At 41.9% G+C, this 26,661-nt stretch overlaps 1 protein-coding gene across 3 annotated transcripts; it reads right to left on the reverse strand.

The window, feature by feature from the left end:
• Nucleotides 1-860: 860 nt before the first annotated feature.
• Nucleotides 861-26,616, reverse strand: map3k15 (mitogen-activated protein kinase kinase kinase 15). 3 transcript variants are annotated; one of them, XM_028432829.1, is made up of 30 exons: nt 25,841-26,616; nt 21,761-21,900; nt 21,594-21,617; nt 21,265-21,345; nt 19,764-19,957; nt 19,514-19,682; nt 19,306-19,412; nt 15,860-16,030; nt 15,609-15,721; nt 15,369-15,528; nt 15,012-15,162; nt 14,621-14,728; nt 14,490-14,539; nt 13,983-14,078; nt 13,735-13,822; nt 13,384-13,517; nt 12,328-12,455; nt 11,946-12,076; nt 11,756-11,861; nt 10,444-10,601; nt 10,162-10,345; nt 9,143-9,320; nt 8,552-8,726; nt 5,706-5,891; nt 5,512-5,617; nt 5,175-5,415; nt 2,773-2,885; nt 2,544-2,650; nt 2,383-2,459; nt 861-2,301 (listed from the first exon to the last, which is right to left on the reverse strand). In XM_028432829.1, the coding sequence occupies exons 1-30, from the start codon at nt 26,142-26,144 to the stop codon at nt 2,208-2,210; spliced, it is 4,074 nt and encodes a 1,357-aa protein (XP_028288630.1). In that variant the 5' UTR covers nt 26,145-26,616; the 3' UTR covers nt 861-2,207. The 3 variants fall into 3 exon arrangements, with proteins under 3 accessions (XP_028288630.1, XP_028288632.1, XP_028288631.1); XM_028432830.1 differs by having other exon boundaries at nt 2,208-2,301; nt 21,265-21,342; nt 25,841-26,144; XM_028432831.1 differs by lacking the exon at nt 21,265-21,345.
• Between the last annotated feature and the right edge of the window lie 45 nt (nt 26,617-26,661).

Genomic DNA, 26,661 nt, shown 5'->3' on the forward strand with positions numbered 1-26,661 from the left:
CTAAGCTAACTAGACTGCATGAATGTGTACATTTACATTTCATGTACTTGTGGTTTATTTTGGTGGAAAATGACTTCATTAATACCCACCTAATAATAAACAAAGACTTCCAAAACAATAAGCCAACAATGGAGGTTCTTTCCATTGTGGTTCTGATGAAATAAATGTCCTTGTATTTTTTTCTAAATTTTATTTCCTGGTTTTAGTTTTGTTTGAAATTTTGTATTGAGATCTGCTGAGTCTCTCCCTTTGTTATCTCTGCTTCTTTGTGATGAAGAATAATAAACCGATTGTGAAGCTCGAGTTAATAAGTAGTCCAAGGCGGTGCCTGCTTCCAGCATCAGCTAGGAATGAAGGCCGTGTTTCCGTCTGCAACTTCAAAGTAAAGGGGTGATAATAATAGACACTTGAAAGCATTGTTAAGCATTGTTTACAAGCGTGATTAATAATGACAACACTTCGCACATGCTTATGAGTGAAGAGCCGCACTTGGCTGTTTTTTTTTTATTCATGTTACAAATCAGATATTTACACGACCACGTTCTGCAGCGACTCAAATTGGACCGACTTGTGTATGAGTTTGTATTAACAAGAGGATAAATGGTTAATGTAAACATATTAGTGTTCTTTTGTGTAGTGAGCCGGTCAGTGACAGGTTAATAGCTCACAGGTGGTGGTAGTAGGTAAAACAGGTTTGAGGTCAGGTGTTCTGGGGTAACAGGTTAGAAAGACTGAGAGGAATGAGGAACGGGTTTAAACATGAATCGACTGCAAGCAGAGTGCAGTGTGTGTGTGTGTGTGTGTAAACTGTCATCTGATCTGTTTCCTCACTGCTCTACATATCATATGACCAACAGACGTTGATTTATGTCCAGGTTTATTGCAGTTATAAAGCACATTAACCAACACAGGATGGTCGGAATAATAATAATAAAAATAAATAAATACAAACACACAGAAAGAGAATAGTTACATCTAATAAATAACACATAAAGACAGCAGAGAAGGGGTGAAAAACACAACAAGGGTTAAGTTTTTGACAGAGGTCCTTGTTTTTGTTTAGGTCAGCGGCGGCACACTAGAGAGTGCAGCAGGGAAGTATTTCTGTTGTTAACCCAGAAGGCAGCGAGGTTGCGGCCTATAGCTAGCTGGTTAGCTTGCTAACTTCCTTGTATGTCAGTGGGGACATCTGCAGCACACTGTAGCCTCTGTCTTTGTATTCAAATGATATGATTTAAGTAAACGTTGCATCCTATTAGAGATAATTTGATAAAGTTAAAAGATCATAGACTAAAGTTCAAAATGTGCAGTTGGTCTGTCCACATCATTGACCGTATAAAAAGCTGACCATGTCGTTACTTCCTCCCCTCTTTAGCCAACACTAGCTAATTTAATATCAACACACTTTCACTTTTTGGCTTGGTCTGTCTCCCAACTAGGGGTGTTAAGAAAAAACATACTGGTATACTGGTACTGGTATCGATTTAAGTTGTGGCCAAACCGATTTTTATTATTCATGAGCAAACATTAATTTCAACATCTTACTTTTGTCTCTTTCAGCATCAAAACAACTTGAATGTGAGATACAGGTGCAATGTTTATTACTAGTATTCAGATGAGGCTTTCCAAACAAGCTTTCCATACTCTTTAAAAAATGTGAGTATTTATATATAAATATATATAAAATTGCAATATATATCGTCTTTGCTACAGTATCGGGATATATCGTATCATGTGTATCGTAATATGTATTGTACCGCCAGATTCTTGCCATTGGTTTGGACGCACACATTTCCTGAAACAACGCCGTCTCTACTGAGAACATTTTGGAAAAGAAAAACAACTTTGTCTCAGTGTGGACTTGAGAGCTGACAAAAAAGGATTTCTTTTCACAGACTTTCTAGGGAAAACCTAAGACCTTAATACAAACCACAGACCTTCCAAGTGTGCGGCAGACATTAGAGAGACATTAGAAGAGTTTAAACTGTTTGCTGGATTCTTTGTTTTTCAAAAATACTGTGGCACACAAGAACACTTAAACATACATACAGTAGTGCCTGCACTAACGAGCTTTGGTCAAGTCACATTCTGTGTAGATTTGGCAGCAAAAAGGTGAAAAGGCACCGAGAGGAACGCAGAGACGGCCATGCAGGGCTGGTAATGTGTGGATGTGTGCAAAACAATGTCTGTAGTCCGACAACCCTCCGTCATGCGTCATCTTCCGAGCGTTTCTTACTCATGTTCCTTTCTCGTTCTCGGTGCCGCTGGATGGCCCGCCAGATCCGACACAGGACTCCTCCTCTAAAAAGGGGTGGGGGGGGGGGATCGTTAACAGATGTGCGGTTCCAAGCTCATGCTTATGGACAAGACACGTGTCAATACCGTAGTCGTAGGCAGCGAAGGTCGTCTTTGGTAACGTCATTGAGAATGTCATTCAGTGTGTATTCCTCCATCACGAACTACAATGGCAAACAGATACACTGTTAGCAGGAAGAAGAAGAATCATGTTTTTAAGACAGATGGTTTAAATCATGATGATCGACCTTGTCTACGGTGTCGGGGTCCGCCCCCAGCTCTATCAGCCAATCGGTGAGCTCTTTGTCCGGTTCGTGGTCCGCTGAGATGTGGACGATGGAGGGAGGTGAAATGTCTGGAAGAAACAACAACAAAATAGATTTTTGACAAACATCATGATCAAGGTTAAAAACCCTCTGTGGCTGAGGAATTTGAGATCTATCCGAGTTAATAACTCATCGGTCAGTTAGAGTTTACCTGGCGGTCTGTTCCTGACTCTGGCCAGCTCCAGGTCGTGGGTTCTCTGTTGCAGTGTGGCCTTGAGGGCCTGCTGGTACTCTTTCTCCTTCTGCAGCAGTTCCTCCAACAGCCTGCAGTGACACCCTTCACTTGTACATTCACATCTATATGCAGTCATGCATCACAGTATAACCCAAAAAAGTGTTTTCCAAGGTGCTTTTCCTGGCTACTAGAAACACCCAAGTTTCCAAGAAATATGGGAAAACATTAACTCATTAACTCAACTAAAAGCAAACAATTTCATGTTTTAAAGTGATTAGGAGGGCATCAAATCACAGTAACAAAGAAACCGAATACTCCGGTTCTGGATAAATGGATGAAGCAGCAGATAAAATAATGTATCATTATCTAAACCTAGCTAAAAGCAAATGGTTTTGGTATAAGTGGTTTACATAAAGTAATATCTAGTATAATGGAGGCAAATGGCTGCTAAAAATACAATCTGTTGTTAACAGTAATGGAAGGTAATGAAGAGGAAACATTATGTTGGAAGTTAAGTGACAAATTGTTAGTTAAAAAAGTCAATAGTGAGCTAAAGGCAATATATTTTATGCTAAGAGTAGCTAATGGTAATGGATGACAGCTAAATGTATTCAATTGTGAAGATTAGAATTTAGCTTACAATAAGGCTACATTCAGACTTCACACCAGTGTTTGGTGTGCTTGGTCACATTACAAAATAATATGTGTAGCCAACATAATTACAACCAAATAATTTTAAAGGTAGGGTAGGAGATTTCATTCTGATGCACTTTTTGTTAAATTAGTGTAACTTCTCTTTACAATCCGATAGCAACCGATTAGTTCGGCATTAAAACAAAGAATATGAATCATCTGAAGCTATAAAACACTAAAAACATCAGCCAATCCTCCGGGTGGACCCTGTAGGAGTATTGGCTGGTTGTCACTCTCTTCCTGCTCTGTGCACCAGAGAGGTACGTACATGATGGCCGAGGTCACAGACTGGTTGGGAGGCGTGGCTTCGGGGTGAGCTCCGAGAGAAAGGGGCGTGTGTTTACTTTCAAAATCTGGCTGACTCACACTGAGGTTTCAAAATCTCCTCCCTACCTTTAAGAAGAACTCTGAGAAGGAGGAGAGCAGCAGCTGCAGTGTCTGTACTGAGATGTGTGTGGGTGCGGAGTGGTGGGATAGTGACGTGACTGCTTTTAGCGACACTGACTTCATTCATAATTTCAGAATGAAGAGAATCTTTGAATACGTCTGCGAGCGCCTTTCTGTGTCACTTTCTCAGCAAGAGAGTCGACATCTCCATCTGTGAGCGAGCGCGTTGGAGTTGGGCTCTACTTCCTGGACACAGGCGCTTGTTGCTAACAACACCGCTTGTCTGCCCGCTCCTGGACAGATATATGCCGCACAGCTGTTCAGACTGAGGCCGCAATGCAAAAATATGAAAGTGGCCTGGGTTGGATAAATCAGAATTGAGCTGTTTAGAAAATATCACATACAGGTCACATATGGGCATTCAGGGCACTTTAGCCTGCAGTCTGAACGTCTTAGCTCAACTACATGAAGCTAATGAAACTTAAATAGCTTAACTTAAAATATATCAAATTCATTACATGGTTAACTAAAGGTCAAATCACTAGATGATGTAGTACAGCTAGTATACTAATTTAGCCAGCACTTATTTTGTCTAATTCTAATCTACACTGACATGCTATGTTTTTAGTGAAACGTTAAATTAGCTACAATAGCCCCTCGACTGTGTTTTAAAGCCAGACTGCAAATATTACCTTGAAGTAGATCAACAGTACTAAAATGTGAACCTTTCTGCATGTTAAGTCAAGAGCAAAGCTCACTTGCGCCTTTTGCTTCCTGGTCTCATTCCTGTGTAATAAACTGACCTGGTGACACAAGCTTGACTGATGATGTTTAGTGTCGTCATACATCACTCACCAAACCAGATTAAACAGTCAACTGCAAAGTATGTGAACAATCTCCACTCAAGCACTGTTTATATCTTCAGCACATACTGACAGACATGATAAAAGTGATGCAAATGGCTGACAAATATTCACACACACAATGACAGATAAAAAACTATTAGCTAAACTAATATATAACTTAAAAAGGTTAAAGTAATATATCGCTAAAGATAAGGGATTACAAACAAATGAGTGGATGTGTGGCCCTGAGTTTGTCACATTTATTGACACACTTGCATGTGTGGATGTATCTGCACATTATTTCTTTCCACTTCCTCTTTTTAAAACAAGTGGAATTCCAAATGGAATTCGCCTCGGGTTGACGTGCATGTGGCAAGATTTCCATATTTCCCATGTGGTAAACCATGACTTCACTGAACACAGCCCAGCAGAGACAAAGATGGTGGCTCGTACCTGCTGGTCTCCTGTTTGAGCCTTCCCAGCTGGACTACCAGTTGTTGGTGCAAGCGCTGGTGCTCGTGGGAGTGGACGGAGTTTAGCGTGCACACGGTGGAGTTGACTGGGTCGGCTGTGGTCACAGGGTCGTCGGCGTGCGGCGCTAAAACGCGGCCGTACACCGCCTCTTCCTCGTCCACCTCGTCTTCCTTCTCGGCCCCCTCACACTCTGACGCTGGGCTAAAGTGGGTCTGCAGCTCTGTGAGTGAAGTTGGTCACAGGTCAGGAGCTTGTTAGTGTTCACTGTCTTGCAAATGTCTGCATGCGCCCACTAGGTGGCGCCTGAGACACTCACCTGGTATTAGGATGGTAATTGCAGCCTGCACAGCTCGCCGGATGATGTTATCCATGGCGAACATCCAATGAGGTTTAATGTGATGATTCCTTAGAACCTTGTTCACCTGTGAACGTGAGCACAAATACCTAGTACTTACATTTACATATACAGGCTTGAAAGTGTCTGTTGTGGGTATGTGTGCTTGAACTGACAGAGTCCTGGAATCCAAACAGCACTAGCTGAATCTGGTTGATGGAGGTGGAGTCAAAGTCAAGGTCCAGCTTGAGCTTAGAGATGGTGGCCGCCATGACGCGCCTCTCTGGAGAGTGGATGAAGTCTCGGAGGATGCAGATGATCTGCTTGATGTGTTCCACAGACAGCTGGAGCTCCTCACTGCCCTACAAACACACACGGGTCCAAATAGAAATAGATTTTAGAGATGTGTTACACACCCTGGTGTATCAGAGACTAATGAAGCTTTATGAACAGAGAGCATGTTTCAAAAGATATTTTGTGCCCCCTGCTGGTATTAATAGGAAAGGCAGAGGGTCCAACTCTTAAAAAGAAAGACTTTTTGGAGGATTGGTGTCATAATGCTGCTAGGATAGGTGGGATACGAATGGTAAGATTTTCCAGGAAGTTTTATTTTAAATTTTCCTGTATTATTCTATAACTGGAAAATAAACAGGTTTTCCAGGGAGGCCTACGTTCTCATATGCAAATGCTTTTTCCCTTAGGCCTTTATTTTTATAGACGTCTGTAATAATATTAACAGGATACCTCCACTTGTACACATGGTTAGATTTCCATAACGATTTCGTGCCTAATTTTAGATAAGCAAGCACCCTTTTCAAAACAGAGATTAGCAGATTAAGGAGCCCCCCCTAGGAAAACTGCAGCCAGTTTTGGCACACTAGCAACATAAACAGTAAGTGGGATGGCTCCTAACTAGCCCACCTGATGGTATTACAAGGTAGTGCATTCAGCAGCAGGCTGGTTAGCAACATAGGAGATGACAGCTCCAGGAAACAACTTGATGCCCCCTGGTGGATGGCTGAAGTATAGGTTACTAAATACCGCCTCCTCCATATTAGTGGATGGGACACAGACCCAACTAAAAAGTACTGTGCCAAAGTATAAGTTGGCAACATAATTAGGTGGGTATTGGTGTTTTTTTCCAACATGGCAGTATCAATAAGCAAGAGATATTGGCGCACGCAGCTTCGTCGTCCTCTGTAGATGCAGTCTCTGATTAGTATTTATTGGCATGATATCACTGTAGTTATGTTCTCATATTAAGATTTTAATATTTTTAATATTTAACATTTTTTAGTTTATTATGTTTTTTTCCAAAAGGGATTGTTGACTGTTTACATTAACATTGACATCAGCTGTTTTATTATTTATTAAAAGATATCTTCATGTAGTTGTCTTCATTTTTATATTTCTTTACTGGGAAGTGACATTGCACGGTTGCACCGATTTTAGTCCTAATTGTCTTCCTCAAAAGTTCATATTTATCTAATTATCTAAAAAATAGTGATATTTTATGTGTGTCTAAAAACATGAGATAGAGAGAAGGTTCACACTACAGGAGAGGAGGACACATGAACAGACTGGCTTTGGATTTGTGTATGATGATGGGTAGAGAAGATTTAAGCAAGGCGTCTGGACTTGTAGAGTTTTCTTGAAGACGTTTCGCTGCTCATCCAAGCAGCTTCATCAGTTCTAACTTTTTGGAGTGTCTAACGACTGGCTAACGACTATGAAACTGCCGGAGGGGGACTGATTGACAGCCCTTTGTTCTTACTGTGAGTATGTGCAGACTTCCTGGAATGGATGGAATCACTGCATTGTATGTGGTAGAAAGATGATGTCTGAGGCCACCACCTCTGTTAAGGGAAGGTTTTTCCAGCTTAACATAGATGGCTTCCTTGACTCCTCTTTCATACCACCTTTCCTCCCTGTCTAAAATGTGAACATTGTTGTCCTCAAAGGAGTGTCCTTTGTCTTTGAGGTGGAGGTGAACAGCTGAGTCTTGTCCTGAGGAGGTGGCTCTCCTGTGCTGAGCCATTCTTCTGTGGAGTGGTTGTTTAGTTTCTCCAATGTACAGATCAGAGCATGCCTCACTGCACTGGACTGCATATATCACATTGCTGTGTTTCTCCCTGGGAATCTTGGTGTTGCTCCTTCTTCTTCCCCTCTGAGCTGGTGGGTACAGTTTGTGCTCTGTGCTGCAGGGTCCTGATGACTCCCAGTTTGTGTTCCAGAGGGTGGTGTTAATCAAACAACAGGTACTGGTCTGTGTGTGTGGATTTCCTGTACACTTCCACATTAAGGCTCCTGTCCTCCTCAATGTGTACTGTGAGGCTCCCCTCCAAACAGTTAGAACTGATGAAGCTGCTTGGATGAGCAGCGAAACGTCTTCAAGAAAACCCTACAAGTCCAGAGCCTTGCTTCAATCTTCTCTATGTATGATGACCTGGATGACTGAGAATCTTCATCAACATGCATGATAATGGGGGTCACACACACTTAAGCTGGATCCATACTCCATGAGAACAGAGAACTCCCTCCCCCCTGCCGATGTTACGCCCACAAAATGACGTCATTTTTCTCTCAGACCGCCCGTTGTGCAGCTCTCTCGGACACATGGCTTTAACTGCTCCTGATGAGGGACAGACTACAGCATTTTTAAGGCCACCTGAACGCAGCTAACTCATGGCATACATAGCAGTTGGTGGTGGTAATGTGGAAATTTGTTTTAACCAACTCAAAGAAGAAGAAGAAGGAAGAGAAAGAAGTAAACAAACACAGAAAAGAATCAGCTGCTGTTCTCTGTGCAGCTAATAATTGGGCAAAAAATGTGTAGTTTGTCCCAAGCTTAAGACTCCCAAGTGTGAACAGTCAGAGTTTGTTAGCCTAACAATCTTATGACAGTTCCTTCACTCTAAGATTTAATAGCTTACTACTTGTGGACTTGCTTTTGGTCTCTAAAAAGAGAAGGGGTCCTCACAATGTTAGGATGTTAGTATTACATACAGGCTCACACACAGACCTGCATGTGGTTTTCCTTGAGGTTGGAGATGACCTTTTCTTGGTCTTCGTTGAGAACTTTGAACAGAATAGAGCGTCTCTCGCTGTCCTTCTTCAGCATGAACAGACCGCTGTCCCTGTCCTCAGGTGAAGGAGGGACGCTGCGATCCTCTGACACTGAACCCTCATCTGGAACACTGCAAAACACACACACACAGACAGTGTGACCTCAGAGTAATATAATATGGGACATGAAGCACACAAATGATTTATAAGAGTGTGACTTGGCGCTCAGTTTATGTACAGATATAAGCCTCTCCTAGCTACTATGTGTGCCCAGGAAAGTGCAGAGGCAGCAGCGAGTATGTACGCACACATACACTCAGAGCAATTGTGTGTGCGCACATAAGCGCAGCTGTCAGCTGAAGTCTGTAAAATGGTGATTCATTATATCATGTTGTAAAAGGCAGCAGAGCACACTGTCGGCACAATGAGGCCACCTGCCATCCGAACACGCACGCTCAGACACACACATTCATTGACATCTTTTCACATGATCTGACCTACTTCAGAAACGGTCTCATTTTTCATAGCCACAGTAACACAATAGCACCTCAGGTAGTTGGAGTTGGGTGGTTTGAGCAGGTTCTCGGAGCCAGAGCTTTTCTTCCTCTGGAAGAAAACGTCGTGTTTGGAATCACAGTCCGGACTTACTGAGCCGTGTTCGCTGCTGCTGCTGCCGGCGGCCTCGCCCTGCAACTGCACCGGCAGGGAGGCATTATGGATGTAATCTAAAAACACGAAAAAAGCACATGAGCACTAAAACCATCGAATCGACTTTTTGTCATTTCACAGAAACACAGCATCTCTTTTGTATACAACTCTTCCTTCTGTTCATAGTCGGAAGCAGGAACAGGAGGGAAACCGTGAATCCCACGATCTCAGAATAGATGATCATTGCAGCTACATCTGATGGGTTAGGTCAGGTGACAAATACATCAGCAACTGGCTGAGACTATTTAAATCTTTCTGAAAGGGTGCAGATGAACAGCAAGGTCACATTAGAGGGGCACACCAGGTGCTGGATTTATTTGTCTGAACATAAACTGGGTCATCTGGCAGTGTTATATCAAGAGTGTTCAGGATGGGATGCTTATTACATACATCTGGTCTGGTGAACGTTAGACATCTTATCTGGGAGTTACAGTGGCAAAACATTAAAATGTTGGGATTTAGATGCTCATCCTTATTGCAAAATGTATACCAGATTAAATGTAAGTATGTGACAAACACAGCAACTTCCTGTGTAATAGTAAAGTTTCATAGTAATAGTAAGTGTGCAAAATGGTGGACCTCCTCTTGGTTTTAGAGGATGCCTCTAACACATTTTGTTTGATCTTAATACTGTATACTGAAGCCCACGCATGTAGGTCAGAATTCATTCTAGGGGGCGCCAGTGAGGCAACAGCAATATTTAGAAACAGGCTGAAATTTGCAGATTGTTTAGTTAGTTATGACCAAGCCTTCAAATGAGCAATTACCACATTTGGTGCTTGAGCCCTAATTAGTTACTAAATATAAAAGTCTGATTTTCTTGGTTGGAGCTGTAGTGTGTGTGTGTGTGTGTGTGACCTGATGGTTTGAAAGCGATCTTGCTCTTCTTGCCCTTGGTGTTGTGCCTGACGAAAGTGTCTTTAAGCAGGTCTGAGGCGATGGCCCTCTTGTTAGGATCAGGCTCAAAGCAACGCAGGATGAAGGACTTGGCCTCTTGTGATAGAGACTCTGGGATCTCAGGGTGGATTTTAAACATGCCCACCTACAATGACAAAAATGAATAAATAAATAAAAACACAACCTGTGTTTTAGGGGAAGATTTAGCGAACACTGCAGAAACATTTTTCTGTCACTTCCCACCTTAAACATGGCTGCCTGTGGTTCACCCAGCTCGTGAAAGGGAGGTTTCCCGGTGGCCATCTCTATTATTGTACAGCCCAGGGACCAGATGTCGGCCGGCGCCCCGTAACCTCTGGGACCCTTATCAATGATTTCTGGAGCCATGTACTGCAGAGTGCCTACAGAAGTCAAGACATTATGCAACTCAACAAATACATGTCTTATATAAAAGCTGATAATAAGCACAGGTCAGACGAACAGTTATTAAAATGTAACATTTAACTTGACTATCTGTATTTTTTCTGCTGAAATTCAGAGCAGATTTGGCATGTGTGGTGGATGTAAACACAGGGAGACAGCTATAAAAAGTGAGTGAGACAGCAGAAGAGGAACAGATAAGCAGACACACACACCTGCTAATGAAAGGTAAACACCCTTCTGCCTGTGCCTGATTAGCTAATCTAATTACACACCTCGTCGGCTGCTGGAGAATGCCAGATGGCCGATGAATGTGTATGTCCACAGTGTTTCCATAGAGACTGATAGTGGCTCTTGACATTTGGGGGGGGGTCATTTGATATTTACACTCACAGTCTGAGACTGCATTTCTATGATTCCATCTATGCAGTGCAGACTGAATTACTCTGTTTATGTATGAGAGGCTGCTGAGAGCTGGTACAGGAGATGTTTGATGAATTAGTTTAAACTGATTTATGAAGCTGGTAGGAGAATGGAGAAAGGATGGACAGTTGTCTCACAGGAAAAAACACTTAACTCTATTTTTTCCTCTCCTGTTGGATTAGGAATAATGAACCGAGAGCATTTTTATAGCCTCTGCCAATCAGAATTTCTGTCATGCAGGCCTGCCTCCTTCAAATGAAGTCAAATTAGACACATGGTATCCTCAGGTTACCTTGAATCTACACTCTTATCTTCTGCACAAGAGATTACTGCAATTCTCTCTTTCATGCTCAAATTAAACTTCCCTGAACACAGCAGCCAGGCTATAAGCCAAAACCAGTCATCAATCCTACATCACCCCATGTCCATACACACACAACCCCCCTCCACTGGACTTTGGTACAATTCCAATAACAATATACAATCCTTTCAATCACATTTAAAGCACTGCATAAGCGTGCCCCCAATTATATCTCCAAGCTTGTAGTTCCACGCTCCTCCTCTTAACCTCTCTTCATTCAGTCAAGACTTTCTATCACCCACATTCAAACTATAAGACTTATAGTCTGTTTTTACACAATATGTTGGTGCGAGTGCTTTAAGCTTACGTTTATTTTTGACAAAAGCATGCAGACCTGCCATGAACAGTTACCTGTGAATGTTTCTGTACAGGGATTTACTCCTGCCAGCCGTTTTGATGTACCGAAGTCTGAGATCTTCAAGACGCCACTATACGTGTTCACCAGGACGTTATCACCCTGTGAAGGAGCACACAGGTGATGAGGGTTTATACACAGTAAGATGACATTTCTGGTGGACCACAATGGCACCGTATAATGCACCTTGATGTCCCGGTGGACGATCTGGTTCTCGTGTAGGTATCGGAGCCCCTCCAGGATCTGTCTGGTGTAGAAGATGATTGTCGCCTCCTTTAGAGGACCCCACTTGGACCGCAGCAATGCAGACAGGCTTCCTGGAGAAAGGAGACAAGGAGTGTCCAAAACCTATCATGAAATGGGAAGACGACCAAGCAGTTAGAGAGACCGCCCAGCAACCGAGAGGTCACAAGCATCGATCTCTGAAACACATCACAAGCCTTATGTTGTGTTTCACCTTCAGGGGAAACACAGACACAGACAGAATAGCTGTCATTGTATGTCTCTATTTTGAGCCTCAACTAGTAAAATCAGATTACGGTAAAGGTACTGTTTTGTACAAACGCACCTCCTGGTACTTGTTCCATAAAGATCTTGATGTATCCATTCTCAGAAACTGAGCCCAAATACTGAACAATGTTTCTGTGCTTCAAGTACTTGTGAAGAGCGATCTCCTCGTGAAGGGGCTGAGAGTACCTGACTCACAGGAAAAGAAAAACACAGACACAAAGTAACATGGCATGTTTCTCCTTCTTCTATTACAGTATCAACTTACTTCACATTTGTTTAATTCTACATTTTTATCGCTTAACTTAACCGATGAACTGTAAAACACAGAGTCAGTCACTCTTCTGTGAAATCAGCCTGTCCAGTTAGGATCAGTTAGGATTATGAATCAGTTTCAGCTGCTGTTGTGCAAATGGAACAGACAACAGGTGGAAATGAGAGGCAATTATCAAGACAACCCTATAAAGGAGAGGTTCTGCAGGTGCTGACCACAGACCATCTCTCTGCTCTCATGAGATCCTCAGACCCATTGTGAGACCATATGCTGGTGCAGTGGGCCCTGGGTTCCTTCTGATGCATGACAATAGGCCTCATGTGGCTGAAGTGTGTCAGCAGTTCCTGCATGATGAAGGCATTTGTTTCCTTTGTTTTTTAAGCAGTACATTTTTGGCTTTGGCATCAGGTGAGCACCAAGGGGACCTCTGCATTACACATATGTTCAAATTTAGTTCTGCCCATTGTAATTCTATGTTTTTTGGCAGTGGTATAGCAGGGTTGTCTAGTAACCGGAAGGTTGGTGGTTCGATCCCAACTCCTCCCTAGTCACTGTTGTGTGTTCTTGGGCAAGACACTTCACCAAGACACGCGCCTTGCTAGTCATTGTATGACACTGCTTGGCAGTGTCATACAATTTAAAGAATTTCCCTCTGGGATTAATACAGTATCTAAAATAAAAAAAAAAATAAAAAAATAATAATCATCTGATCTGATATAACTTCAGACAATCTAAGTGGCCCCTTACTGCTTCCATAGGATTTAATATACAAAGCATTCAGAAGTGGAAAAACCAAAATGGCACAATGACTGTTTAATCATGTCTGTATGTGAAAGACCGTACCTGCTGTCTCTTTCAGGGATCTCCTTGATGGCAATTCGAACCTGGTTGCTTAGGTCTCTCCCAGCATACACTACTCCGTACGTGCCCCGGCCCAGCACCACCCTGTCTCCATTCTCATTGGTGTCATACTCATACTGCAGCAAAGAGAGAGGTCAAACAACGCTGAATACAGTAATGCACTTCTATCACATGACTTTACATGCTGCTGTTTAAAAACCTCATTCTGATTGGACGATTTAAATTTGTAATCACACACACACAGAAAACAAGGCAGGGTGGGCATGTTAAAATTATAATTTTTTTTAATGTATATTTTGTGTAAAATTACTTTGTTTACACTTGCTCACTGACCTCCAGCGTATCTGCATCACCCTCCCCCTCCAGCTCCACAGCATTCCCGGTACTATCAGATATCATCTCTTTGACCATGGAACAGAACCTGAAACACACCACACACACACACACACACACACATCATTACAGTTAATCTTAGTTCACGGGTGAATCACACATACAAACATATACACGTGCACTCTGTCTCTCTCTCTCACACACACGCACACACCTACACAGACACATCTAGAGGTGTGTGTCCTCACCGACCGCACTGCTCCTCGGTGGAGAAGTAGATCTGGAAGTCGTCAGAGTTGTCGTGGACGTAGAGGAAGCAGCAGCGCTCATCGAACTTGCTGATGCTGCGGAGAGAGCGACTCAAAGATTCAAAAATTAGACTTCATGTTGGGGTGCACATAATTATATTCATAAGATGAGCAAGGGTCACAAACATATTTCTGATACACTTCTCTTAAGGATGACGTGCGACTGCTAAATCAGGACTGGACTTATGTAATTAGGTTTATTATTTATTAGCCACATCTGACATGTTCTAGGTGAAACGCTGGTGTTCATTTTCTTTCTCCTCGGGTTACATTGGATTACATAATCACAGCATTGTGTCATATGTCGCTATGTTAAAAACTCAGGGAAATTAGGAGCCGCTCCAGACCCAAGTCCTGCTGATTATTTTGATATGTAGTGATGTGATGAAGAAACATTTAAGAGACGGAGACGGGAAAATGATGAAGATGATTTTGTATATTCCATACCTAATGCCTTTGATGGATACTGCGGTGAAGATCCACTCGTGGATCCCTTTCTGTAATGTAAGTAAATGTGGTTGATTGCTCTGTGGCGAACAGTCAAGAGGGTGAAGTGGATTAAATGGCAATGCTCTGACCGTTTCAGCAGGAGAAACATGCCAGATAGAAACGTTCTTCTCTTCGGCCTCGTTGTTGATCGACACGTAGGAAGGCTGGTAAACTTTGGTCGGTTCCAGAATCAACACCTGTTAAAAGAAATACCAGGATTATTGACATAAAGACAAGTTAGCAGTTTTATGCTATAACACGTCATGTACTGTAGGTATAGAATAGAATAGAATAGAATAGAATAGAATAGAATAGAATAGAATAGAATAGAATTGTATTGTCACATGTGATACAAGTACAGATATACAGGTACACAGCGAAATTAAGAGTTGGAGTGCGCCTCCACCACATGTGCTCCTGAAAGTTAGATTGTATGCGATACATACAAATCAGCACAAACGTATGCATGTGTGTTTGTACCGGAAAGCGCAGTCTGTTGGTGGTGCCTTGCGTCGCCTCCACGATGATGTCCATCCAGAAGTCGAGTCTCTCTCGCTGGGGAGAGTGTTCTATCGCCTGCTTCTTGAACCTCTGAATCAGCTGCAGGTTCTGCACCACCGACCGCAGATACCTGGGAGAAAACACGAAATCAGTTTGTGCCTTTATCGCCATGCTAGCAAGAAAAAGAAAAAGAAATGCACTCACTGATAAAATTGCGAATTTAGCTTAAAAATTAAACAAAATCTGTAAAGACATACTGTAACTTGGATGAATGAGAGGCCTCACAGACACCACTACATTTCCACTTAAGAACTGCATTCCATATAGATTCTTTACCAGAGAGGTGGTTTCAGCTTGAAGAGCTTCTCGGCAGCCTGAGTAGCTTTAGGGATATCATTAGCTAACATGCTAACGGTGAAGAACTGGCCGACATCCCAGTAGTTATTCATTTTCTCCAGGGAACCTTTGCGCCCCAGCAGACTATTCAACCTGACACCTGCAAAATAAGAGAAAAATATTACCTAAGACACTCTGCAGCCTAAAATGATAGAGAAACCAAAATGGCTGTCAAGTCACCTATTTTTCTGAGCTCCATGGAGTTCTCAAACTGCTGACCAGCTACTATGAGGAGGACAGCCAGGTTGATGCCAGAGTAGAGGGTGGGCTGCAGCTCAAAGCCCTTCCTGTACCTGCAGATGGAGGGGCAAATTAATATACATGGGACACACAATTAGCTGTGAAAGGGATGCAGTTATCTGGGCTTTTCTGATGGACTGATACCCCTGTGACCAGACCCGCGAAAATAGATGGACTGTGCGTATTCTCACCACTGTATAGCGTTGTCTCTGTTTTTGGTATCTTTGCAGTCTGAGTCGAGGAAAATGTCCTTGTAGATTCGCCCACAGAGGCAGAACATGTCCGGGGCCGGGTGGTCACATGACTGCAAGACCTGCAGCATCACTCTGAGAGCCTGCTCCCGGTCCCCAGGGCTGTTCCTCCTGCACACACATACACACATAATGAATGTGCTGGTAAGCTACTTGTTGTTATTGTCTGGGATTAGGATTGATACGGCTATAGCACTTACATCAATCTAAATGTACTTTTTGCTAGTTGTTTCCTCAGACTATACTCTGTATAACAACACTAAAAATATGATATCAATAATCTGTATGCTAGCACTAGCATTAAGTGTATCTATCATAATTTATACCACTAGCAAGAATTGAATAATTAGCATTGGTCTTTCAGCACCGACAAATTACCTAATTTGCTTTGTTTTGTGAATCTGTGCACTTTAGTGAGAATTACTTGTTAGCAAGAGTTTAGCATTAGCTAAGCTAAAACACAAACAAGTCATCAGTTTTTTTCTCTAGCAGTTACAGTTAACAACAATACAACCCCCTTAGCATGAGTTGAGCATTAGCATTAGCTTGTTCTTTATTAGACATATTCCATTGATGAATATGTTCATTCGTCTAATTTTGTATTTAACCCTCATGTGTTGTTCGGGACATTTTTGTCCTCTGAGAGAAATTTTTCTGTTTATTTTGGCCATAACTTTGTCAATATGTGGACAAATTGAATCATTTTTCCTCAATAAGCTTAATTTTACATAAATTTTGTTAATATGATTTTAAAATTTTTCATAGGTCAACGGTACACTGTGGGCAAATTTTACCCCCTAATGTGTTGTTCGGGGACAAAAACGTCCCCTAACTTTAACGGTTTTAAAAATATATTAGATAAATATTTTTTTGAAATTTTTTTGCATAGACCTTTTAATTAACTTCAGTTCTAATCAACAGTAGTGAAAAAATCATTTTCCCCCAGGATTTTAACCCTTTAATCACCAATTTTATAAGGGGTGGTGCTGAAAATTGAACAAAAAACACACAAAATGGCTCATTTTTAATAGAAAAGGTGAATGTGGACTGGATTCTTTTGAACCTTTATTACAGTCTTGGTCATGTCAAACATCAGTAAAAAAATTGACTTTATTGCATTATTAGTTTTTGCACAGCACTGGATTTTCTTTTTTTCTCCCATTTTGTCCCATAGACTTACATTATAAACACACTTTTTTTGACTGCACAGCCATGGCACTAAATAATCATGCATTCTTGATTGTTGGTGGTTTACCCTGTTGGTAGGAGGTAACATTTGTGATTTTTACAGTTAACAACTTAATTACCATATTAACCCTTTACCTGCAGGCCTGTGCTCATGTAGTGTAGTTTCTGGCTTGTATATGGAGTTATAGGGAGTATTTTAGCACATAATTGTGTGTCTACACACTGTGTGTGTATGTTAGAGAGGAAGAGAGCCATTTGCACACTGTCAGGGAAGGAAAGTCAGGAAAATAAAGTTACTAAGTAAGTGAAGTGTACCTAATTCAGACGTACAACGGCGATGCATAAGCATGTAAAATGAAAACATCCAGGAGTTCTGGCGTCTGAAGTTGTGGATGGGTAAAATAGCTGTTTTTTTTTTTTAGCTTTCGGAAAACACGTCCTCCAGTAGAGTGACTTTACTTTTAGGTTAGTGTCTCAGTTGAGATCACTGAATTAGTCTAAGTGAAGTCTAAGTGCCCCTTTTCCATGGTGTGTTGCGCTCCACACGACCATACGTACATGTGCATGTTACTAAATAGACACCATAGATAGATAACTTGATAACATAATAAATAATCATTGACTAACCAAATCTAATCTACAGTTTAGTCCCCTACTAAAATTAGTATTAAAAGTAGTTTAGTAAAGTAAAGTAAAGTAAATTTGTTGCAGCCCTAAAAGTAAGTGCCGGGCCCTTTGATGCTGAGAGGTTCAGACTAAACAAAACAAAAACACTAGTGGACTTGCATGCATCCTCCTGGTCATTTAATGGTGACAAGAGCAGCAAGCAGCATGAAGAGAGGATTCACCTGTGCATGAGTGAAGGATTCACTTGTGAACGAATGAAGGATTCGCTTGTGAACAAGTGACGGATCTACTTGTGCAGCCTTCACAGCTTCACAGCCTGGCCCTTCATAGAGCCAGGCTGCACAATCATTTCCAGAGATTGTGCACAAGTGAATCCTCTCTTCATGTTGCTTTCTGCTCTTCTCACCATCAAATGACCACAAGGTCACATGTAAGACCACTTGCCTTTTTGTTTTGTTTAGTCTGCACTTGTAGACATCAAAGGGCCACACATGCATAGCAACACTTTCTTTGTTTTTGTTTACTATGAAGACTCTGTGGTTGTGTGTACTCACAGACAACAAGATCAGTGTGCAAATGGCTCTCTTCCTCTCTAACATACACACACAGTGTGTAGACACACAATTATGTGCTAAAATACTCCCTATAACTCCATATACAAGCCAGAAACTACAGTACATGAGCACAGGCCTGCAGGTAAAGGGTTAATATGGTAATTAAGTTGTTAACTGTAAAAATCACAAATTTTACCTCCTACCAACAGGGTAAACCACCAACAATCAAGAATGCATGATTATTTAGTGCCATGGCTGTGCAGTCAAAAAAAGTGTGTTTATAATGTAAGTCTATGGGACAAAATGGGAGAAAAAAAGAAAATCCAGTGCTGTGCAAAAACTAATAATGCAATAAAGTCAATTTTTGTACTGATGTTTGACATGACCAAGACTGTAATAAAGGTTCAAAAGAATCCAGTCCACATTCACCTTTTCTATTAAAAATGAGCCATTTTGTGTGTTTTTTTTTCAATCTTCAGCACCACCCCTTATAAAATTGGTGATTAAAGGGTTAAAACCCTGGGGGAAAATGATTTTTTCACTACTGTTGATTAGAACTGAAGTTAATTAAAAGGTCTATGCAAAAAAATTTCAAACAAATATTTATCTAATATATTTTTAAAACCGTTAAAGTTAGGGGACGTTTTTGTCCCCGAACAACACATTAGGGTAGTGTTTGCGAACAATGCATGAGGGTTAAGCTATAAATACATAACACCTAGCTAAAATCAATTAGCAATGTTGATTCAATACATTGGGATTTAGGATTTAAATTACAGGGGAAAATAGGTAACAGTAAATTCATTTACTTGCTCTAACTTAGCACTAGCTGTGTCTGTATCTCCAAGACCGTACTTGAGTTCACGCCACAGTCAGATTTTAATGCCATAAATGTGTTCAGCTTTGTGTAACTGTAGAAAGATCTTGGTCTCCAAGGTATTTTTAAAACATTTGCTCAAACATTGTATGAGATTAAAAAACAGGCTTCCTGACTTTTCATCTTCTAATCTAGTCTACCTGTTGAGGGCGAAAGCGTAGTGGAACTGGATCATGGGCTGGGTGGCCAAGTCACAGGTTGGCAGCATCTCTAAAGTTTGCACCAGCTTCACCATGGCGTCATAGTCCTGAATGAGATGACATTTTTCACTATTGTATACAACGAATGCAACATCACAGTTTTTGTAGTTTTTTCCCTCTAACATCAGGTGTTTAGCTTTGTGTGCACCTGAATGTCTCTGTAGGAAAACAGCAGGTTCATGACTATGTCCTGCGTCAGAACCTCTGTGTTGTCGATTCGAAGTTTAATGCGGGAGAGCTCCTTGGCCAGCTCCTCTCCCTGGTACTTCTCCCTGGCCTTCCTGATGTCGTTCAACAGGGTGTCCTTAAAGGAAGCACTGTAAAATGGACGGTAGAGACTTTAGATTCTAGCCTCAGCTCGGAGGCTTTTCCTGTCCGTGTTTATGTTTGTGTCTCACCAGGACGTGACATGGATGTCCTTCAGCAGGCTGGTAAAGCGGTCGGTCAGAGGGACGCACAGCGGGCCCAGCAGGTTGTCCCAGCTGGGCTGCATGTATTCACTGGCCCTGCGCTGGGCGTCGCTCTCACAGCACATGTACTCGTGACTGGGAGTCACTATGTAGGGAATGAAGTAGTAGTTACCACTGGATGCCTACAAGGAGAGAGAGAGTATTATCATTATTATTATATTATTGACTGTCCATGGAGGCTGTTAAATCTTAACTTTTAAACTTCTAGATGTAAAAACTGTCTCTGTGAGGAGGACAATAAAATGTCTTTTTCTAACAGTTACATAAAGCCCTGCTCACTATCTGTTTTTCCAGCTGGCAGGGTTATGAGAGTTGCTTTTTCACTGAAAACAGCCGCCTGCTGTGGCGCTAAAGTTACTTCATCATGGTTCTTCTTCTTCTTCATAGTTAATTCATCACTAATCATAAAATATGGCATCACATTTCAAATCTAATTGCACAACAAATCCATAAATAAGCTATCAATTTTGGCAATGCTTGTTAGCAATCAGCCAGTTATATTGACAGACTGATGTGCAGTCTACTAGCAAGTTAGCTAAGCAGAGAAGGTACGTCGCCGGGTAGTTGCTAGGCGACCTGTAAATCAAAACAGGAGCAGAAAATTACCTTTTTCCTTTGTCTGTTTTCCCACAAAGGAATTGGGTTAAAAAATATAAACAACACCATTTCCAAAGTCAGAATCTGACTACCTAACCTAATCTTCTGTCAGCTTACGTACTTCATGTTAGTGCATAACTATAAAAGTGACATAAATCCAGTGGTCTGTTTGTTAGTTGGTTCTGTTCAGCCAGCTAGCGGCCATACTTAATGCTAACATATTAGTCAGCAGAAATGTCTGTTTTTACTTTCAAGTGTGTGAAAAAATGATGTAAAAATACACGAGGGATGCTAGCATGCATACCAAAAACGGTGTGGCTGTGGCTGTTATTTAAAGGTCTTGTTAGCTACAGCTGCATAGCAAGCTACCTTGGTACTATTTTCTTACCACTCATGTAATTCAATGGTGCACAGAGTAAGATGCTAGCTTCCATATTACTAGGTTGTAGTAGTTAGAGAGAGTTACAAGTCAGAGTGCGATTGAACAGAAACGTATTAAAAGGCCTGACTTCACTGTTTGTAGCTAAGGCTGCGATTCTAACAATACTAGAAGCTAAATCTGCAATTAGCTAGCAATCCAGCAAAGCAGGCAGTGTGTGCAATTTGACCAGCAAATGTTTATTTAAACTACCTTTAAATGCAAGACTGAATTATACAGAATATAATGTTCTAAGCTGCTAATTTCTCTTCTTCATGAGTTGTGTCTCGTTGATTTAATGTGTTATTCTCGCAGCATCCACAGGGAGGTCATTACTACTCCCTGTTTGTTAGTTTTATCAGTCTGTGAGAAAATCTCCCAGCATGCTTCGGTGCAGGCATGCGTTGTACCTACTTTATTGCGCAATCCAGAGCCTCTGTATTCTGGAGGCAACTGAACCCAGGGAAAACCTAATGCTGGGGGACGAGCAGCCTTCTCCACACATGGACACAGAGACACAGTCACACACACACCACGCACAGCATACATACATTAAAGAGGTTCTAAAAAAACAGTTCTATTTGAAGAGCCTGCCTACCTGTGTGTTTGCATACCGCATGTGTGACAAAGCGTGTGTGTGTATCAGAGACTGTCAGAGGGAAAGCATGTAGATATGCATTCCTGCAGCGTCCAGACAAAGTGAAGGACAAACTACACATATACACACAGAGAGAGAAACTTACTGTGTTCTTCTGTGCCACCATGTCCTGTAAAAAAAAACAGAAATTACACACACACATACACACACCAGTCTGAAAATAACTTGCCGGGATCACTTTGTTCTAAAAGAGGTGCGAAGGAATGGCATGTGTGTACGGTACTCTGATTACAGTGAAGGCAGATTCTGTACCTTCAGTGACTGGGCTGTGTCGGGGTCGGTGTCATGGTACAGGATGACGTTGTTGGCCATGTCGAAGCTCTCCCTCACACCCAGATGGTAAAATAAGGAAGCCTGCCGGAACACATCGCTCATGTCCACAACCGCGATGTCTGGAAAGAAAGAGGAAGTCAGTAGGGTACGGTTCAGGAAAAAAATCTGAACCGTTCGGTACACGTGTTTCGGTTCGGGGCGAGTGTTCTGTTCGGTTTTGGACATGCGCGTCAAGTAATGCAGGGAGGTATTTTTACCACAGCATAGAGACGAGTCTTGCCAACTTGGGACTACATTTGGCGACAAACCTTTTTTGTTAAAAGCAACTAGTGACTCTTGAGAGACAGACGTCTTTGGAGACAGACGTGAAATCATTCTCCAGTCAGCTACTGTCCTCGACAAGCAGCGGCCGTGAGCTCCTCCCCCGCCTCAAAACACTCACAGCCGGTCAGTCTCTCTGTAGCTTCACGGAGCAGGTTCAGCTGCAGGTGGAGCAGAGACCCACACCACTCTGCGTCCAACCGTGCACAAAGCTGCCGAAGGTCCCGTCAGTGCTTATAGAGCGGGATGTAAACACTATATTTCAATCGCAAAAATAAAATAAATACACAGGCATCAGTACCGTTAGCTTAGCCTAGCATAGTCATAAAGTTCAGGCTATCCAACTAGCATGTCATCAGCACCAGTGGACAAAGCAACACACGTTCTGTCTGACGGTGTGTGTCTGTGTGTACGCACATCGGGCCTCTGTGCGCAGACAGCAGTGGTGAAAACACACAACACACATGCTGCCGTGCAAATAAGATAAATAACATGAGCTATTTAGTTCGTTTAATAAAAGAACAAGGTGTAGACCTGTTCTATAGGAAAGGTTCTTAAATGGCTTCTGTTATGATCTGGTGCTATATAGAAATGAAAAAAAAATGAAATTGACTTGACCTGATATAATAATGGAAACACTGAACTCATTCTTAAATATGTTGAATGTTGGATAATTAGGCTGTGTATTTTATGCTCATCTGGTATTTCCAGAGTGTTTAAAGTAGAAAAAAACCTCAACAATGTAAACCGAAAACTGTGATACAAAAAGAACCGTGGATTTGGTGAACTGTTCCACCCCTAGAAGTCAGTGACAACATATTGTAAAACAGCAACATGCATCCTAATCTGTAACACAAACACAGTTTTATGGTGCAATCCCATGTTGAGCGGCAGGAGCCTTTGAGCTGTATTAAATGTGAAAAGTCAACAGAAAGTCAGTTGGAGGCTCCAAGCTTGCAAAATATGATGACAAAGATCATCCAGTTTCCTGCTTCTTACCCTTACTGCACTCTCTGAGTCAGTCAGCTGATCACTGCTGTTTCATTATCTCTGCTTTGTTCTCCCTTCAGAAACTACTAGGTTCAAACCAAAACACCAGGACTGAAAACCAAAATACCTAGAGGCACCTTCCTTCAACACGAAAGACAGTTGAGCTGCTCCTTTGTGGGGGCAGGGTTGAACGGTTATGATTCATCATCATGCTCTGTCTACTCTGTAAGCTTCAACAAAGCCAGAATCATGTGCAGACATGAAGACCCATATATTTTTTACTGCAACCGCTTTTTATTTGGCGGAAATAATTACACGCAGACACAATCGGCTCTAGTCATATGTCTGAGGTGTGTAGAAACTTAAGAACTTCCTACAGTGCGATAATAAAATTATGCAAGGCCGCACAAAAGCTGCAGTTAAAGCTAAAACAAAATGATTATTTGCGCAATAAATACCTGGTGTTTGTCAGTGTTTCTGCTGTGGTTAGTATTTGCTAATGAGCACAACAGTCAGGACCATTGACAGTAAAAACTTTGGACAGAGCTTCTGAGAAGTCACCTGTTTGTTTCAGAAGAGCCGTTTTAAGGCTCGGTGGGAGGCTCCGGGACACTCTGACGGCCGCAATTCTGGCAGCGTCAGAGTCAACCAAAAGTCCACAATATGGACAAAGAGGGAGAGCATGAGCAGAGTTTAGGGGGGCGGGCAATGATACGGCAACCGCCTGTCACTCAAGTGGCAAAGCCCATAAATATTTTTATTTACAGTAAATAAAATAAGTGAGTTATAAAAAATCGCCCCTCGTACAATTGACACTAGAAGAGAACTTATCATTTGAGAGCAGAATGTTTTTTTGTGCCAGGCTGTAAACATGTTTATTTTTGCTGTGAAGTCGGCCATTTTAACATGGGAGTCTATGGGAAAGGACTCGCTTCTAGAGCCAGCTCCCAGTGGTTGCAGCGTGAACTACAAGCTCTGACACTTCCACATGGGCTTCAAGTTTGAGCCCCAGAGGTTGCTGCTTGGTCAGGACACATTCACATGAGTCACATACACATCAGCGTGTGTACAAAAGCTACTACAACTAGTGTAGAGATATTTCCAAAGACAGGAGCAAAATGCAGCTACAACCTGTTAAACTCTTTCAAAAGTTACAGGCATGATCTGCCACGCATTTTTTTCTAATTTACTCAGGCATACTGATAGACACTTGTCAACACTGGAAATGCATTCTCTGAGGTCCCTAGATGTCACTAGACACCAAGGACATGTGCACATTATTGTTGTGGTGCATTTCTTTGGGAATGTCTTTTTTCCCTTAGAATGGCTAAGGTTTAAACTTTAAAGGGTTAAGACAGGGTCCAAAGTCACGAGGACCCCCCCCCCCCCTATTTTTGGGTCCATAAATAGACTCTCAGAGTAGAGTATATTTGAGATATTTGGATATTCAGTAGTGTCACGCATTCACTCTTTGACATGTGAGGGCTTGAGTACCAACGGTGGAATCAGTAACAAGTAAGAAGACTCACAGTATGGCTCCGTGCCATGGTTTCCTAGAAAACCAGACATGACACTTGATTTACCTGCTCTACAAGATAAGAGGTTGACTGTGAGAAGCCAAGCCTCTTTGCAGTGTTTGTGCAACTAAAATATATATATATATATATATATATACTGTATATATATCTGTGAGAGGTGTAGACAACGTTGCAGCTTGGTATAAATAGCAGGCAATTAAAGGGGCTTCCAAATGGAGCTCTGGTTTCACTGCCAAGATCAGAGCTATAAAAAAAGTGTCAGCTTTTTTACAACAGCATGACAAAGCAGGGAAAATAAGCAGGGGAAGCAGAGATGACTGTTTATTGTGCGCAAATAAAGGTTCTGCAGATGGGGTCATATCATTATTTGTGCAAGTGGTAGATTCATTCATAGTAACAGCAGCTTTAGAGTTAGAGCTAATTAATAATTATTGTAATTTCAAATATTTACAATATTAATTTAGTGTATAATACTGGCTTCATGCACTAAAAAAAATTAAATAAAGGTGTTTTTTCAGTCCTTTGCATAGCGATCAGTCAGAGAAAGCCATTTTTTAAAAGCTACATCACAATTTGTTCACTTATTCACAATAGAAATCAGCTGAGACCCATAATAATAAAAGCTCAACCCTGACAGCCATCATAAACACCTTGCACTGATGAACAGGTGCCCCTAAACTCCTTTACTATTATCATTTATATAGAAATTCTTGGAAGTCATGTAAACATTAACAAACTAGCTTCAATTTAATTAGCAGACTTTGACTGAAAACAAATAAACCCCCTCTAAGTTTTTTGGTTTCTTCCAGGTGGAAGTAACCATGGAAACACTGAGCTCTTCTGAATCATATTTGCTGATGTTGCACAGAAAAAACACAAACTAGCTTAAGTAAAAATATATAAACCAATTAATAAAATTAAAAAAAAACTTTTGCTAAAATAACCAACGTTTTTCTAACTTAAAATGACTTTAAGTGGTAATGCACAACTTAGCTTGGCTAGTATTTTTTCTTATTAGCACTTAAGCTAACCACAAATTTAAGTAGTAAATATTTAGCTAACAATGGTGGCTAGCTAACCTGCCAACATTTAGCTAATAACTTGGAAAATAAACAACAAAAAGTAATAAAGGGACCTTTTTGTTGGAGAAAACGAAACTTTATGCCAATAAAAAAAGTTTTTATCCTGCTTCTGTCCACTTGTAACTTACCTGCGTCATAGAAACTGTCCAGCACCGACGTTTCTCCGAAGTCCAGCCTGCCGAAGGTGACGGTGGTGAGCAGGGCGCTCTCCGCGTCGCAGGCTCTCTGTAGACACTGCAACGCTCCGGACTCGGGGCTGCTTGCCATCACAGACTTCAGCCCGTCATTCAGGACGTAAACGACCCGCAAGGAGCGCTGCCTCGCCGTGGGACTCGGGCTTGACACGTCGCCCCTGTCCCGCTCCACCAAGCACACGCCGGCGGAGTGCTCTCCTCCCATGTCGGCGACCTGCGCGCTCTGCCCCGTCTCCATAGCGAACAACCCGGGAAGTGCCTCTCGCTTTGTTTACCTCCTTCCCTCTCCGCTGCCCTGTCCGCCTCTCCTCCCTCTTTATTCAGTCCGCTCCTCCTCTGGCTCACTGGTAGCGCTGCAAAGCGGAACGTGTCTTGGGTTTGTGCTCCCGCATCTTCGCCTCATTAACTTCACATCATCTGCCTTATTATCAAGTCCGCTTCACCCAGACTGGATCCGACTAGATCCCGACAGAAAGGGGAGACAGATGAACCGTCTCTGGCTGTCTAAATATACCAGTGAGTGTCCACTCCTGCCAAGGTTTTCTAACTCATGCCTGGAATTTTACGCAGATGTTTTTTTAAATAGTCTCCGCGCATTTATCATCATCTCCTTTATTTTTTATTTTTTTGTGCGGCCATATTTTTGCTGTTTCTTCTCACATGGTGCTATATAGAGTGGAGAACTCTCTGTTACGCACCGGTGCCAGCTGTGGACTGCCAGAGGCCATCTATCACAGCCTGACAGAGGGAACGGA

The sequence above is a fragment of the Parambassis ranga genome, chromosome 20, assembly GCF_900634625.1.
Source record: "Parambassis ranga chromosome 20, fParRan2.1, whole genome shotgun sequence".
Lineage (NCBI taxonomy): Eukaryota > Metazoa > Chordata > Actinopteri > Ambassidae > Parambassis > Parambassis ranga.

Excerpts from the sequence above, each read along its gene's own strand:
- map3k15 (XM_028432829.1), bottom strand. The coding sequence starts at position 26,144 with ATGGAGACGGGGCAGAGCGCGCAGGTCGCCGACATGGGAGGAGAGCAC. Across the intron at positions 10,346-10,443 it reads CACAGGCAGCCATGTTTAAG|GTGGGCATGTTTAAAATCCA; the intron begins GTGGGAAGTGAC and ends TTGTCATTGTAG. Across the intron at positions 2,886-5,174 it reads CTCAAACAGGAGACCAGCAG|GCTGTTGGAGGAACTGCTGC; the intron begins GTACGAGCCACC and ends GTGTCACTGCAG.